This window comes from Dermacentor silvarum, chromosome 6 (assembly GCF_013339745.2).
Source record: "Dermacentor silvarum isolate Dsil-2018 chromosome 6, BIME_Dsil_1.4, whole genome shotgun sequence".
Taxonomy (NCBI): Eukaryota; Metazoa; Arthropoda; class Arachnida; order Ixodida; family Ixodidae; genus Dermacentor; species Dermacentor silvarum.
Genome location: NC_051159.1, coordinates 41,373,016 through 41,386,509, shown reverse-complemented (window position 1 = coordinate 41,386,509; position 13,494 = coordinate 41,373,016). Strand labels below are relative to the sequence as shown.

Here is a 13,494-nt window from a genome sequence, read left to right as displayed (position 1 = left end):
GTACGTTAGTTCTTTATCCCCACGCCCACCCGTCTTCATCGGCCGAATTAGGAGAGCTTTATGAATGTTGTCACCAATTCGGTATAGCGTGACAAGCCTGTCTAATAAAATTTACGCCTGACACGAATAATGCAGGGCATTCTCGAATATATGTGAGCATCACCTAATTGCCCGGTAACGTGCAATCATGCTGTATATATATAGGGAGGCCCAGCTAATGCTAGTTAAGCTGTTGAACGAAACAAACTATACAAAAACATGGTGCAATATACGATTCTAAGACCTACGATGTTCTGGGACACACGGAATAACGGACGCATAAAGATAGCGTGACAGATGATCAATGTCGTGAGCCGCTTCGCCATGGGTGAGTGGATAATTCATTTCGTCGCGTTTTGATTCCTTTCCTCTTCATCTTTCTTGTTCTTTGCTCTCCCTCTCTCTCTATACAGGGCAGCCGACCGGCTTTCTTTAGTGTTAACCTCCTTGCTTGTCATAGCCGGTTCTTTTGTCAATCATTCTTTTTCTTGCTTTAAAGTGAGGTTAACAGCGCAAGGCCACCGGAGGGGACAAGAGAGCAGAGCGCTTCTGTCCCCCCTGATGGCCTTGCGCTGCTAGCCTGACTTTAAAGCATGGTAAGCTTTTTTAACTTCGCTAACCCACACGGATAAAGGACGAAGCAGACAAGACGTGCACAGACTCGTAACTGAGCAACATCTTCTTAGCTAGAGTGGATAGCACTGTTAATAAAACAATCGGTAGTATGGCTTCCGGTGTCTTTCGTTATGTCGATGATTACCTGATTTTTGCAGGCTGAAGTACGCTTGAAGAACTGTCTCGTCAAGTGAATCAAGCTTTTTGTAGGTCGGGGCTGGGCCTCAATTTTACTATAGAACTTCCCCACGGGAATTAATTGCAATTTCTAGATATACGTCTGCGTTTCGAGTTGTTCCATACATGTTGGTTTTATCGACGAAGGTCCCATAAGTCCTCGCTCAATTTTTCCTCGAGGCATTCAAAGATTGTAAAGAGTGGAATTGCCTTGTCTTGCATAAATGCAGCACTACAGAAGTCATGTCCCCATGTAGTAACGGAAAGTGTTAATTTCCAAGTGACTAGGCTGACGAATGCTGGATACCTAAAAACTGTAATTGGAGCAACCTGTGATAAATTAGTAAAGAAAGTTAAGAGCAGTGGTGTGCCCACACCCCGCACTAATAACAGCGAAAGAAGAGCGTATGCTGTGATTCCGTACCAGCACAAAGTTGCACGCAATTTTAAAAATGTAGCGCCACGGTATGGGTCAGCGTAGTATTCTCAGCCTCTCAGAAAATGTCGCGTTTGTGTGCTAGTGTAATGAATGTAGCTGACAGAGCACTTAACCACAGCCATTTTGTCTGCAAGATTGAGCATAAGCGAGGGTCAACCATTGTCCCCTGCGCCTGCACTGTAGTGTATGAATTTCCCTTTTCTTGTGGGTGTGTATACGTAGGTGTGAGTACTTCGGCTATGTGTAATAAGTTCGGCTGTAAAAACATCTAAAAAATAGCTCTTCAGATTCCCACGTAGCTAAGCATTGCAATGACTGTAAAAAACAAAGCAATCACACTTGCCTCCCACTTCTTAAACAAACTAGAATTTTGTACCGTCATAGGGACCGTAGTACTAGGGAGCTGTTTGAGGCATTTAAGACAAAAACTACACGTGGGTGTGTAAGCGAACCTTCAGTGTCGCTAGCTGATTGCGAGATAGGGTTTTTAGATACTATTGTGTGACGTCAACTTATCCATGGTTGGATGGCCAATCAGATGTATTCATGTTCTTCTGTAAATATCTCATTTTCACCCATTAAACATTCAGTTGCCAGTCTGCACACGTCTTGTCCGCCTCGTCTTTGTCCCTGTGGGTTAGCGCGTGTGGGTGTGGTTGAGTTCAAAACAGTGTCCCTGTATATGCTTCCCACAAATTGCAGAGTAGCGCGCATGCTTTCCCTCTCCAATCGCGCCCCTATTCGACAAAGCGGGGTCACGTGCTTTGAAAGCTTCCATGCTTACAGTGAAGCCAACTTCACGATTGCACTGCCGCCCTTCACGTTTCAGTTTCCTCTAGTTTGCAATATCCTTTATTCACAGCTAAATCATAAGATCTGCATTTGAGACGCACCTTGAGCGCGTTGCAGCCATCCTTGACGTCTTCCGCCAGGCTGGGCTCCAGTTAAACTCATCGAAGTGCCACTTCGGGCGCCGACAGATTACAGTGCTCGGCCATCTCGTTGATGCTTCCGGAGTACAACCCGACCCGGAGAAGGTTCGAGCAGTAACGGCTTTCCCTGTACCTCAGTCTGTCAAAGACGTCAAAGACAACATTGGATAATGTTGTTTACCGTGATGCAGATCTTATGATTTAGCTGTGAATAAAGGATATTGCAAACTAGAGGAAACTGAAACGTGAAGGGCGGCAGTGCAATCGTGAAGTTGGCTTCACTGTAAGCAAGGAAGCTTTCAAAGCACGTGACCCCGTTTTGTCGAATAGGGGCGCGAATGGAGAGGGAAAGCATGCGCGCTACTCTCAGTTTGGATAAACTGATTGTCCGTTACCATTGAGTATTTTCTTTTTTCGAAGCCGTAATACCTTGCAAGCTACTCATTGCCATTTCAAACTGCCAAAATTGTGTGTATTGTGTGTTATACATGCGTATAAACAACACAATATGGGCTATGCATACAGGTTATGCGTATACGAGAAAAGACGTATGTGCCTTGGAACAAGTAAGTTGTTCGTGACGCTATTTAACAAAGAAATGTTGCTTTTTTTTTCAAAAGTGGGCAAGCATACTGGGTCATGCCGACGAATTGATGGAGTTATACATCTCCGAGCAACACACAGGCTGTACGATATGCTGTAGCGGGGGAGGAGGCTGCTGGTTAATTTCAACTGTCTGTCGTTTAGCGCCCACCTAAGTATAAGCGCACGAGCGTATTTAATTGCATTCTGCCCTAATTAGGATTTGGTCATCGCATTCAGCAATTAAAACCGCGACATCGTGTTCAGTAGCAGGATGCCATAATCACTGTTTCAGGTGTGTCGAGTTCCTTTTCCGAGCTAGGTAATGTTATTTCATTTCGTTTAGTATCAATGACTTTCGGTGTTTCACAGACGAGTGGGCGAAACAACAAGGAAGATGTCACAACACGTGATCACATAAGCGCTCATCTGAACAGTGAAGAGTCTGTGATGGAGACGATGAAGGACGTCTTTCGTTTCAAGCTAGTCTTTTAGTTTTCCATGCTTGGTTCTTTTAAGATACGTACGTCATCTTAACAATAAGCCACACGGTTGTAAGTCAGCTCTTCTCCTGTCGCATGCAGAATCAAATAACGAGTTACGATCAACAAGCACTCTAAGTGCACCAGACCCGCCGTGGTTGCTTAGTGGCTATGGTGTTTGGCTACTAAACACGAGGTCGCGGGATCGAATCCCGGCCACGGCGGCCGCATTTCGATGGGGTCGAAATGCGAAACACACCCGTGTACTTGAATTTAGGTGCACGTTAAAGAACCCCACGTGGTCTAAATTATTCCAGAGTCCCCCACTACAGCGTGCCTCATAATGAGATCGTGGTTTTTGGCACGTAACACCCCATAATTTAATTTAATTTAATTCTAAGCGCACCATGTCCGCGCGCAGATCTTCGACGGTGTTTCGGATCGCGGCAAGCGCCTCGCCCAGTTGTGCAACGACCAGCAGAGGCCGGGACAGCTCCTGTCCACCAGCAACAACATGTTCCTGCGATTCCGCACCGACGCTTCGGCTGCCGGTCGGGGATTCCACGTCGTGTACGCGACACGTAAGTTGCGCCGTCTCTTAATGCAACGCTTAACGTCAGCTTCTAGCTGTGCTGGTCACACAGATTTAAAAAAAATGACGTGGTCGTCAAACCTCCGTCAACGTGTCCCGTATTGTTTTAATGTTTCAAGCTTTCCGATTTCAATGCGCGAGCAGTAATAAAGGCAATGGATTATTTGATCTTACTCAATACTGAACGGGGAACCAGGTCAGCAGGGAACCGAAGTAAAACCAGAAATAATAAAAACATTGCAAACAATTTTAGAGGAACGCCGCCATAGATGCAGCTTTAAAATGAACCTGTTCATCTGAGCCCATTTTTTATTTTTTTTAATTTTTTGTAATTGAAGCCGAGGTTTGCTGGCTGACATTATAATACGTATATTCATAGTTTAAACGGACTCATAGTCTGAGAAAGGCCTTAGGTCAGCGATGTGTAGCTGCTAACGTATTCATATCGGAGTTGTATCATAACACCGTGATATTATGTTGCAAGCTCCCTGGAAGGTAGGATCAGTAGTTTCGTAACAGCGCTAAAATATGGCATAACAGCCTGTGTACCTAGACCTTGAATAAATGTATATAGAAGACTTAAAACCAGACTAGTCACCCGAAGTAGACCCACACATAACGCAGCGTAGCCTAAGTTTGCCACACTGGCAGTTCCTTTTCCGTTAACAAGCAGCAGGTAATTGCTTGCGTTAATTTAAGATATTCACTTACAATCGGCGCTTTGAAAAATCCTTTTTTATCTGTCTGTCTTTCTATGTGTGTGCATTTTTCTTTATCTTTCTGTCTCCCCTTGCCCCTTACCCAGTGCAGGGTAGCAAACTGGATATCCATCTTCCGGTTAACCTCCCTGCCTTTCGCATCTCATCTATCTCTTTTAAAAATTTCTTTAAATCCTAATGAATTTGGCAATTACGAAGCCCATAATATTAATTTTTCTATACTCTCCTGAGCTTTCTTTGCAATAGGCCCAAGTTAGTAATAAATATGAATGTGTGATGTGCTTTTACGCTATTCGTATTACGCTATTTGTTCTTCCCAATTACGCAGGCCTCGCCAGGTTGAACTGAACTTGACAATACCCTACACAGGAGCATTCCCTATACTTGCGCGGTGTTCAGCCACTTGGGTTCGTCCGGGAAGAAACGCTTAAAAAAAATTTCTTAAATTTTTCAATTTCAGCCATGCATAAGACAATACGTTTGTCCTTGTAATACAAGTAATAATCATGCGTACAGAACTCAGCGTAATGAAGTACCCTCATTCTCTAAAATCAATGTTTGGCCATCTTCAGCCTTTTGACCTGACTAACTTTTGCTGTTTCGCGTTCAGCAACCTATAGTCGGCGTGGAAACAGCGAGGCGGATGACACAGCGCTCATGTCGTCGACTCATGCCGTCCACCTTGCTGTCGCCTTGTCTTCAGCTCTGCTTGCGGAGCTCTTAATACCTTGAAATCAGCTGGGATGACCACATTAAAATTTGACCAGGTAGAAGGCCTTTCGCACAAAATTATATTACCAAGTGATTCAGGATGTCACCTGGTTTATTTCTCTGGAACATTTTCTTTGAACTCCCCATTTTCCGGTTGCCAGTGTAAGGTAGCAAACGAAATTTTCCGTTCTGGTTAACCACTGTGCCTTTCTCCTTTCTCTCCTTTCTCTCTAAATACCTACGCACATGTGTGACAAACGAATTAATTTTTTTTCTTTGAATGGGATGGCAATTATGCTCGCAATTCACAGTTTACATAACACTCTTTACGAGGACAATTTTATAACGGATCCTTGCTCGTAATCAGCGATTTTTGTAAGAGGGAGCAGAAAGTGTTAGCACGTGTTTATGTTAGTGTCCCTTCACCCATAAACGGAGAGGTCTAATTTAGAATAATTTTCTACCTGCTACCGTGAACTTCCCCCTTCCTTTTTGTTCTTTCCTATAAGGGACTGAAACACTGGAGCCGGCCATTATAAGGCGTATTTCCTACGGTTGTCACCTTTAAGACATGCTTAATATCAAGTGCTCTATCTACTTTTTTAACACGATTGTTTAAGGTACACAGAAAGCAATAGGGGTTATAAGAATTGAAAGTTAGCGGGGTACATTACGCTGGACAAGATGAGAAACCATAAAAAGAAACTACTGGACAGGTGAAAGACCACTATTCCTGTCCTCTCGTTTCTTTTTCTGGTTTCGCGTCTTTTCCCCCATAGTAAATATGAACCAATTCGCCCAGCAAGAATTTCATGTACCATGGATTGATTCTGCACAACACCTTCTTGCGCAGAGTGCAACGTGCGCATCAAGAACCAACGGCACGGTGTCATCGAAAGCCCCAACTACCCGGAGCCTTCGCCGCACAATGCCAACTGCACGTGGACCATCGAAGCCTTCTCGGGGCACAACATCTCCATCGCGTTCTCCTTCTTCGAGCTGGAGCATGACGCCAACTGCACCTTCGACTATGTGGAGGTGATCTCATGCCTAATGCTTTCGCAACGCGTGCCTAAGGGTGGTCATCATCATAACCAACCGTCGTCATTAACCTATTCATGTTCACTACAAGACTCAGGCCTTTCACAAGTATCTCAATTTACCCTCATCTTTCGTCAGCCGACGCCTGCCAAATGAAATGCCTACAAAAAATGCCTACAAAATGGCTGCACATACTCCAACGCGTCTCCGAAGCTTGATATTACGAGACATCCAGTACTAGGCAACCAAGATAGCGCACATGCAGCTACCAGCCATCTCGGCTAACCATACATTTTAACCCGCCAGAGATTACCTCAAGCATAGGGCGTACGGGGCGCTAGACAGAGCTTGAGAAGGAGACGCGCCGCTCACCTCCACCCTCTTATGCCTCACACGCGCTTTATCATGTGACCTCCTGCACTGGGCGCGCATCAAGTCACCACATTTCTAGGCTAACCCTCGCATGCCTACCCTTGCACCAACAGCATACGGAATGCGGGAGCAATGGGATGTCCTCACACTTGGACTTTATGAGAACCTCACAGTGATGTACGTGGATGGGGGCAGTGATGACGACGGCGGAAATTCACCTGGAGTGTCGATGTAATTGCTGCCGTAATAAAAGTGGGTCTGCATTAATACCTAGCCAACGGCCCCTAAAAGCCCAAACTTGCGCTGATCACTTGTTTTATGGCGATAGCAATTATATAGGTACTCCAGGAGAATTTCGGCCATTGTCATCGCCGTGATGTTTCGTATAAAGTCCAAGTACGATAAGATCGCGACCACGCGACGTGTACTGTAAGTGCGAGGGAAAGCATGCGAGAGTGAGCCGAGAAGAATGGTGGCTTGGTACAGTGGTGTCTTCTAGCGTGCGCAAGGGAGGAAAGCGGAGAGGCTGCGCGCCGAGAGAGAGCACAAAGGGTGGAGCGGGGAGATGTGCGTGTGCTAGGAGTAGGGGAGGGTGGCCCGCGTCGCCGCTTATACTGCGGCCCCGGCTGCGCAAGACACGGCGGAGCGCGGCCGCGCGCGTCCTATCTTGTAGGTAATCTGCGATGGGTTAAAAGGCTAGCCGAACCGAGATACGTGATGGCTTCGAGTGCCCAGTGTGATCGCACGCTTAGTTCACGTTGAAGCAAGAGGTAGCACAAAGAGGCATTCGCTCGCCGCTGCAGTCGCTCTTCATCACGCCAGTGTTCTGAGGGCGAGTGTGCGCGGTCATTGAGTGATATGTGTCCATGTTCGCGTCTGTGCGCCTCACCGTGATCTACATACGCCAAGTTGGCAAGTACCCTTGTGACGCACGCAGTTTAAATCGTCATTAGGGCACTTCATTGGCGTCTAACTTCTCAAGCTCAAGCATCAACGTCTAACTCAAGCATCAGCGTCTAACTCAAGCATCAACGAAACACTTCGTGTTTCGTTGATGCTTAGACCCTTGGCACGTTGCCAAGCGTCTCAAGCGCTTCAAGCGTTTCAAGCCAAGCGTCTCAAGATCTCAAGCGTCTCAAGACTTGGCAAACGTGCCAAGCGTTGAGACGCTTGGCACGTTTTGATTTGGCCTTACCGAAGCACAGTTAGAACGCAGCCGAGAACTTGCGCGGAGAAGGAACGCGCGGAAAACAGTTGGCAGTCACTTAAGTATCCTTACGTCATTTGAATGCGTTATGACTTATCTAATTCATTGGTTACGACCATGATACGTGACGTCATACATTGTCACATGTCATTCACAACTCTACCCTAACCCACCTTGCTGTAATTTGTACCAACCTTAATCCAACTTAAACCAATTTGCTCCACCTTAATCCACCTTGCTGTATTTTTATTGCGATAGCAATTATATGGACACTCAAAAGCAGATTTCTGCCGTCGGCGTCGCCGTCGCCGTCGGCGTCGCCGTCGCCGTCGCCGTCGCCGTCGCCGTGAGGTTCCGTATGACGTCAATGGAGATGAAATCGTGGCCGCGCGCCGCCGAACGCTGTAGGTGCGAGTGAAAGGGCGCGAGGGACGCGCTCTTTCACGGGGAGTGAACGCACGGCGGAGAACAAACGCGCGTTCTGCGCCGTGCTTCCTTAAGGGCTGCAGAAGTAGGCGTCTCTTTCCTCCTTTACAATCACCATATATGTAGAGCAAACGCGCCTTCTTCCGATGCGCGAGAGGCCGTGGGGGAGGGGGGGAAGGGGGAGGGAAGGGAGGCGACGTTTAGCTGCGGCACCGAGTGCCTATTTATATCAGAGGCTCCGGCAACAGTCACCAACGCCGCACGCATTTTGAGCGAACGCGGGCAAAATGCCGACGGCGTCGACAACAGTTCGGCGCGTTGCCGGTGCTGCTGCATGTCCAAGTTTATACAGCTGATAAAGCTAATATCATTACTCCGTATATCTCTCTACAAATTTGCTATCGCAATTGATGCTTCACCTTTCAGGTGAAACTGCGACAACTTTTTTACCAGTCTTCATCCACCTTAATCCATTTTAACCACTTTAATCCACGCTGCTCTAATTTGTACCAGCCTTAATACACCTTAATCCACCTTGTTCTGATTTGTACCAACCTTAATCCACCTTAATCAACGCTGGTGATTTTTGGTAGCACTCGTTGAGGACAACGCCGTCTTTTCTGCTTCATGTGAGATGCAATGCTTTCGCATTGAAACGTTTGACGAGAGGGACTATAATGCTTTCGCATTCCCACACGTAAGCAGTCTTAAATGTGTATCTGGGGCGCGATCAGAGATATTTGTTCGTTTCGCGGTCTGTTCAGTTGCTGCACGTCACAAAGTGACACTATGCAAAAATTTGTGACAACGGGAGGGAGAGAGAGCAGCCAATCGGTAAGCGGTGAACTCCCTGGATGACAAACTTCCGGTGAGTTAGTGGTTTTTTGTTGACGTCAAAATGACGACACGCTCCTGTCAATCATTTTTTATTACGAGCGCGTCATCTGCTGATTACAAATGCGTCGTCTGCGTCAGCAGAACGCGACGAGAGATGGGAAGTTCGAGCGGTCATCCGCTCGCTACGAGATCGGCTCGCATGGCAAGTCTGGTGGACTGGATTGGATCCAAACGGCGGCAGCAGCTAAGGAATGGCACGTTCGGATCCAATCCATACTTTAGTTTTGGAAAATTACGCTTGCATGGGAGCTTCGGTTGTTGCATTGGCATTGCTCGAAGAGAAACCAGAGCGGTTGAAGGTGCGAAGTGCGTTTGAAAAGATGGAATGAAGCGAATCCCGGCGTCACTTTCGTTTCTCGAAACGAACAGTGCGTTGGTTGTGCGGCGAACTCGACCCAATCATCGGGTGCCAGCGAGCCAGTGGACTGTTGCTGTTGCGTCTTGAAAAACGCGCCACTGTTCCCGTAGGTTTTTTTTTTTCGTTTTTTTTTCCTCCTGTGCGTGAGACCACCTAGCGACCACGCAGAGATATTACCGTAAAAACCGGACTATAGGTCGAACCGGAATATAGGTCGACCCCCCAACTAACCAATTCTAAAAATGAAAAAAAAATATTTTTTAATGGCAAAAGTACCGAAAGTCACCCTTACCTTTAAACAAATGCGACTCAGCCGGTTGCACAATGGTGACAGTATTTATTTAAATGCTGCTCCGTACCGTGATGATAAGGTGCTGACAAACACGCGGGTCGATGGTCACACGATACGAAGCCCACGGCAACCTGGCGGGTTGCCGTGGGCTTCCGCGTACTCAATCGCCTCTTTCTTCAAAGCGACGGTGAATTGCCGTCGGCTTCCGCTCATTTTGAAACAAAATGTGAAAAAGCAGCCTGAATGTGATGGCGAAGGCGGCTGTTTACTTCATCTGCCCATTGTTGCAAGACTTCCGTAGTTTTTCCGCCAATGTCCGGTATATACGACGAAGGTCGACTTTTCGCAATGGTATTTTGCAAAAAAGTTCGACCTATATTCCGGTTTTTACGGTAATAGTTATAGATTGTAATAGTCATACTTATTACTGTTTGGGAACGTGTTTAAGCTTGAGAAGAAAAAAATACATTTTTTATATAAAGATTTTATACATTGGAAGGTGAGAAACATTTCGTGTTGTAGTATATCGTCTGCAAGCAGACCACAAACGAGGCATGTAAACTTCCGGGGAGTTCACCGCTTGCCGACTGGCTGCTCTCTTCCTCCCGTTCTCACAAATTTTGCATACTGACACTTTACGACATTGCAGCAGCTGAACAGAACGCGTTTGGAACAAAGATCTACGATCGCGCCCTTGTTTGCAGAAACCTTCAATGGGTAATCCTCTGGCGAATGCCCCAGTTCCGTCGCGCGAAAATTCACGCCAAAAGTGTAATGTCTTGTATCTGTGCAAAAGGGCGTAATTTGCGAAGTTACGACATTTAATTGTTGTAATAGTGTAAATGTACATGATTGGTAAGCGACAAGGTACAATTTAAACAAGAAAACTTTGGATAAGAGCGAATACCCATAGTGATACATCGGGCGCCATATAAAATGCATGGAAAGCTTAAAGTAGACGTGGGCCAACTTGAAATCTGGAGGTTTCGAGGTGGGTCAACTGAAATTTGGGGGTGGCTCAACTGAATTTTTTTTTTTTGGGGGGGGGGGCAACTGAAATTTGGCGTGGGCCGACTAGAGATTTGCAGGTAGGCTAACTTGAAATTTGAGGTTGGGGTGGGCCAACTGCAATTTAGGGGTGGATGAAGTAACATTTGGGGTTGGGGCAAGCTAAATATGCGGGCGGGCCAACTAAAGATATGGGGGTATGCTTACGCATACATAGATAACTCCCGGGGAGTCTGCATTCTTTTTGTGGAAACGAAGACTGAAATATGCGGCGCGGGAGGGGCTTGCTCTGCCTGCCCCCATTTCGCATCTTTCACTGATATTTCACTGATTACCATCGAATGAAATTATGAGCACGTAATTGAGACAAAATAATACTAGTCAGCTCATCTGTGTTGTGTTTCATAAAGAAATAAACCCCGACGTGAAAGCAATACATATATTAACAGCCCGTAGGAGACACAGATCTCATACTGGAAGAGTGCATGACATTAGGAAGCTTCTTTGATTGTAATGCGAAACATACTTTCGCTGATTTCGCGCGCTATGTGGTAGGTAGGTTCCCGTTTCGCATCATTTCGGGGTCTCTTAAACCATCAGTGGCCCTTGCTCCAGGAAACCCCACATATCATCATGCGATGTTAACGTGATAGCGTGAAGGACCCCGAGCCGCAGAAAATCTGGTGTCGGTGTCGGCGTCGGCGGCGTTGCCCTTTAGAGAAAAAAGTAACGTAGCTAGCACTGGAGGCGCAATGGTAAAGAGACAGCGGAGCTGACGGGCACCCAGCTAGTCCTGGCTTTTAGGCTAAGCACTACCAAGTCATCCCCAGCATTTTCCGGAATTTATTGAGTATTGATATCGATTAGCTGTTGATTGGCCAGTGATTGGCTATCGCAAGGTATTGGCCACTTATTTGGCGTATAGGCTAAGCACTGCCAAGTCATCCCCAGCATTTTCCAGAATTCATTGATTATTGATCAATTATCGATTAGCTATTGTCTGGCTATCAATTGGCTATCGATGACTGCCTAAGCTTAAGTAGTCCCAAACATGCTTAGCTAACTTAGCCAGATTCAGCTTCGCTAGTTCACAGGGGTATGTGCCATTGTGCTTGGACACTTTCTGGGCTACCGCCCGGGTCGGCCTACATTTTTGTGGACGACTAACGGAATAACGGCCGGCTTAAACAGCTCCGCTGTTAAAATCATCTAGAACCACGCATCCCAAACCACGCACGCCCTCTGAATGGCACATACGCGTTACTGAACGAATTGAATTTTACAGCGAAAGCTGCGTATGGCTAGATGAAACGAAAAACAGTTCGCCACATGTTTCGATAAAGGTCCCCATTGGCTACGCCATCAGTTACGTCGTTCTCTACGTCGCACCCAAGCGCGCGCGCCATTGGCAGCGCCGTTAGTGACGTCGTTCTCCGCGTCGTACCCAAGCCAAAGTGCCGCTCGAGAAACTCCCGCCGAAAGCGCGCGTTGGCCCCAGCGAACGCGTTCCCGCCATTGCCACGTTGACGCTGCTCTGCCCGCAACGCCGCCTCCTCGACTCGCCGTTGTCGCATGCGTTCGATATCTCGAGTTAGCTCGGCGTCGTGGTTAGCAGCATCCGGCCACCATTGGCGCTTGCGTTCCACTAGAAACACAAACATGTAACCAATAATTGAGAAACGCTTCAATACAGCGTCGGGATTACCCACTGCTAAACACCTGGGCCGCACGTTTCAGCTTCGCTGGTTAACCATCTGTACGGAGTGCTTGGGCGGTGTTTTTTTTTTTCAAAGTAAAATGCGTCAGAAAATTCATAAAGTACGACTTACACACAACCTACAAACATGATAGCGTCGGATCGTAATTTGAATATACGAGAAAACATAATTCGATTACGCGGAAACTCAAACACAAAGCTCTTTTCCAGCTTCCGTTTGAGCTTTGATTTACTGAGAGCGGCGCATCCCTCTCAGTTCCTTGCAATGTCACCCAGATGGCGCTCGTCTCCGCGCATCCGCGGGAACGGCGGTGCCTGCCATGCGGGGGAAAGATTTAAAAAAAAAAAAAACACCAGCCTTTCCCCTGTCGAGAAAATGGGGGTAAGCGAGGCTTGTCATGTGTGTATCTGACCTTCGTGGGGATTTTCTTTCTTTCTTTCTCTCTTTCTTTCTCTCTTTCTTTCTCGCTTTCTCCCTCTCTTTCTTTCTTTCTTCCTTTCTCTATCTCTTTCTTTCTCTTTTTTTGTCCCTAGTATGTGCCATTGAGCTTGGACCTTTTCTGTACTATCACCAAGATCGGCCCACTTCTCAGTGTGACACCACCACCGCCTACACTTGGGAGCCTATAAAGCTCCAGAAAGCTTCCCTTCGTGCATAGTGGTCGCTGCCAGCATTTCCAGATAAACATAACGGTTACATAAGCCGCAGTTGTCGGGAAGCCTGAGAAGCCGTCAGCGAACTTTGAATGCCATCGCTTTCCACTTTTAAAGGCGAAGCTTAAGCGTCCTCCAAGTTTCTTAAATTAAAAATTTACGTATCCAAAGGTGTAATCAAAGTGCAAGTTAGCCGGATGCCTAAAAATTTCAGCCACGATATCATTTTTATAA

General features: G+C 46.7%; 1 protein-coding gene across 2 annotated transcripts in view; it reads left to right on the top strand.

The window, feature by feature from the left end:
- Positions 1 to 13,494, top strand: part of LOC119455463 (cubilin) — a 233,580-nt gene that overhangs the window by 97,256 nt on the left and 122,830 nt on the right. For both annotated transcript variants that reach the window (XM_037716873.2, XM_037716872.2), the window contains exons 28-29: positions 3,688 to 3,847; positions 6,142 to 6,326. In XM_037716873.2, coding sequence (XP_037572801.1) covers positions 3,688 to 3,847; positions 6,142 to 6,326 — 345 coding nt within the window. The remainder of the gene's footprint in view (positions 1 to 3,687; positions 3,848 to 6,141; positions 6,327 to 13,494) is intronic.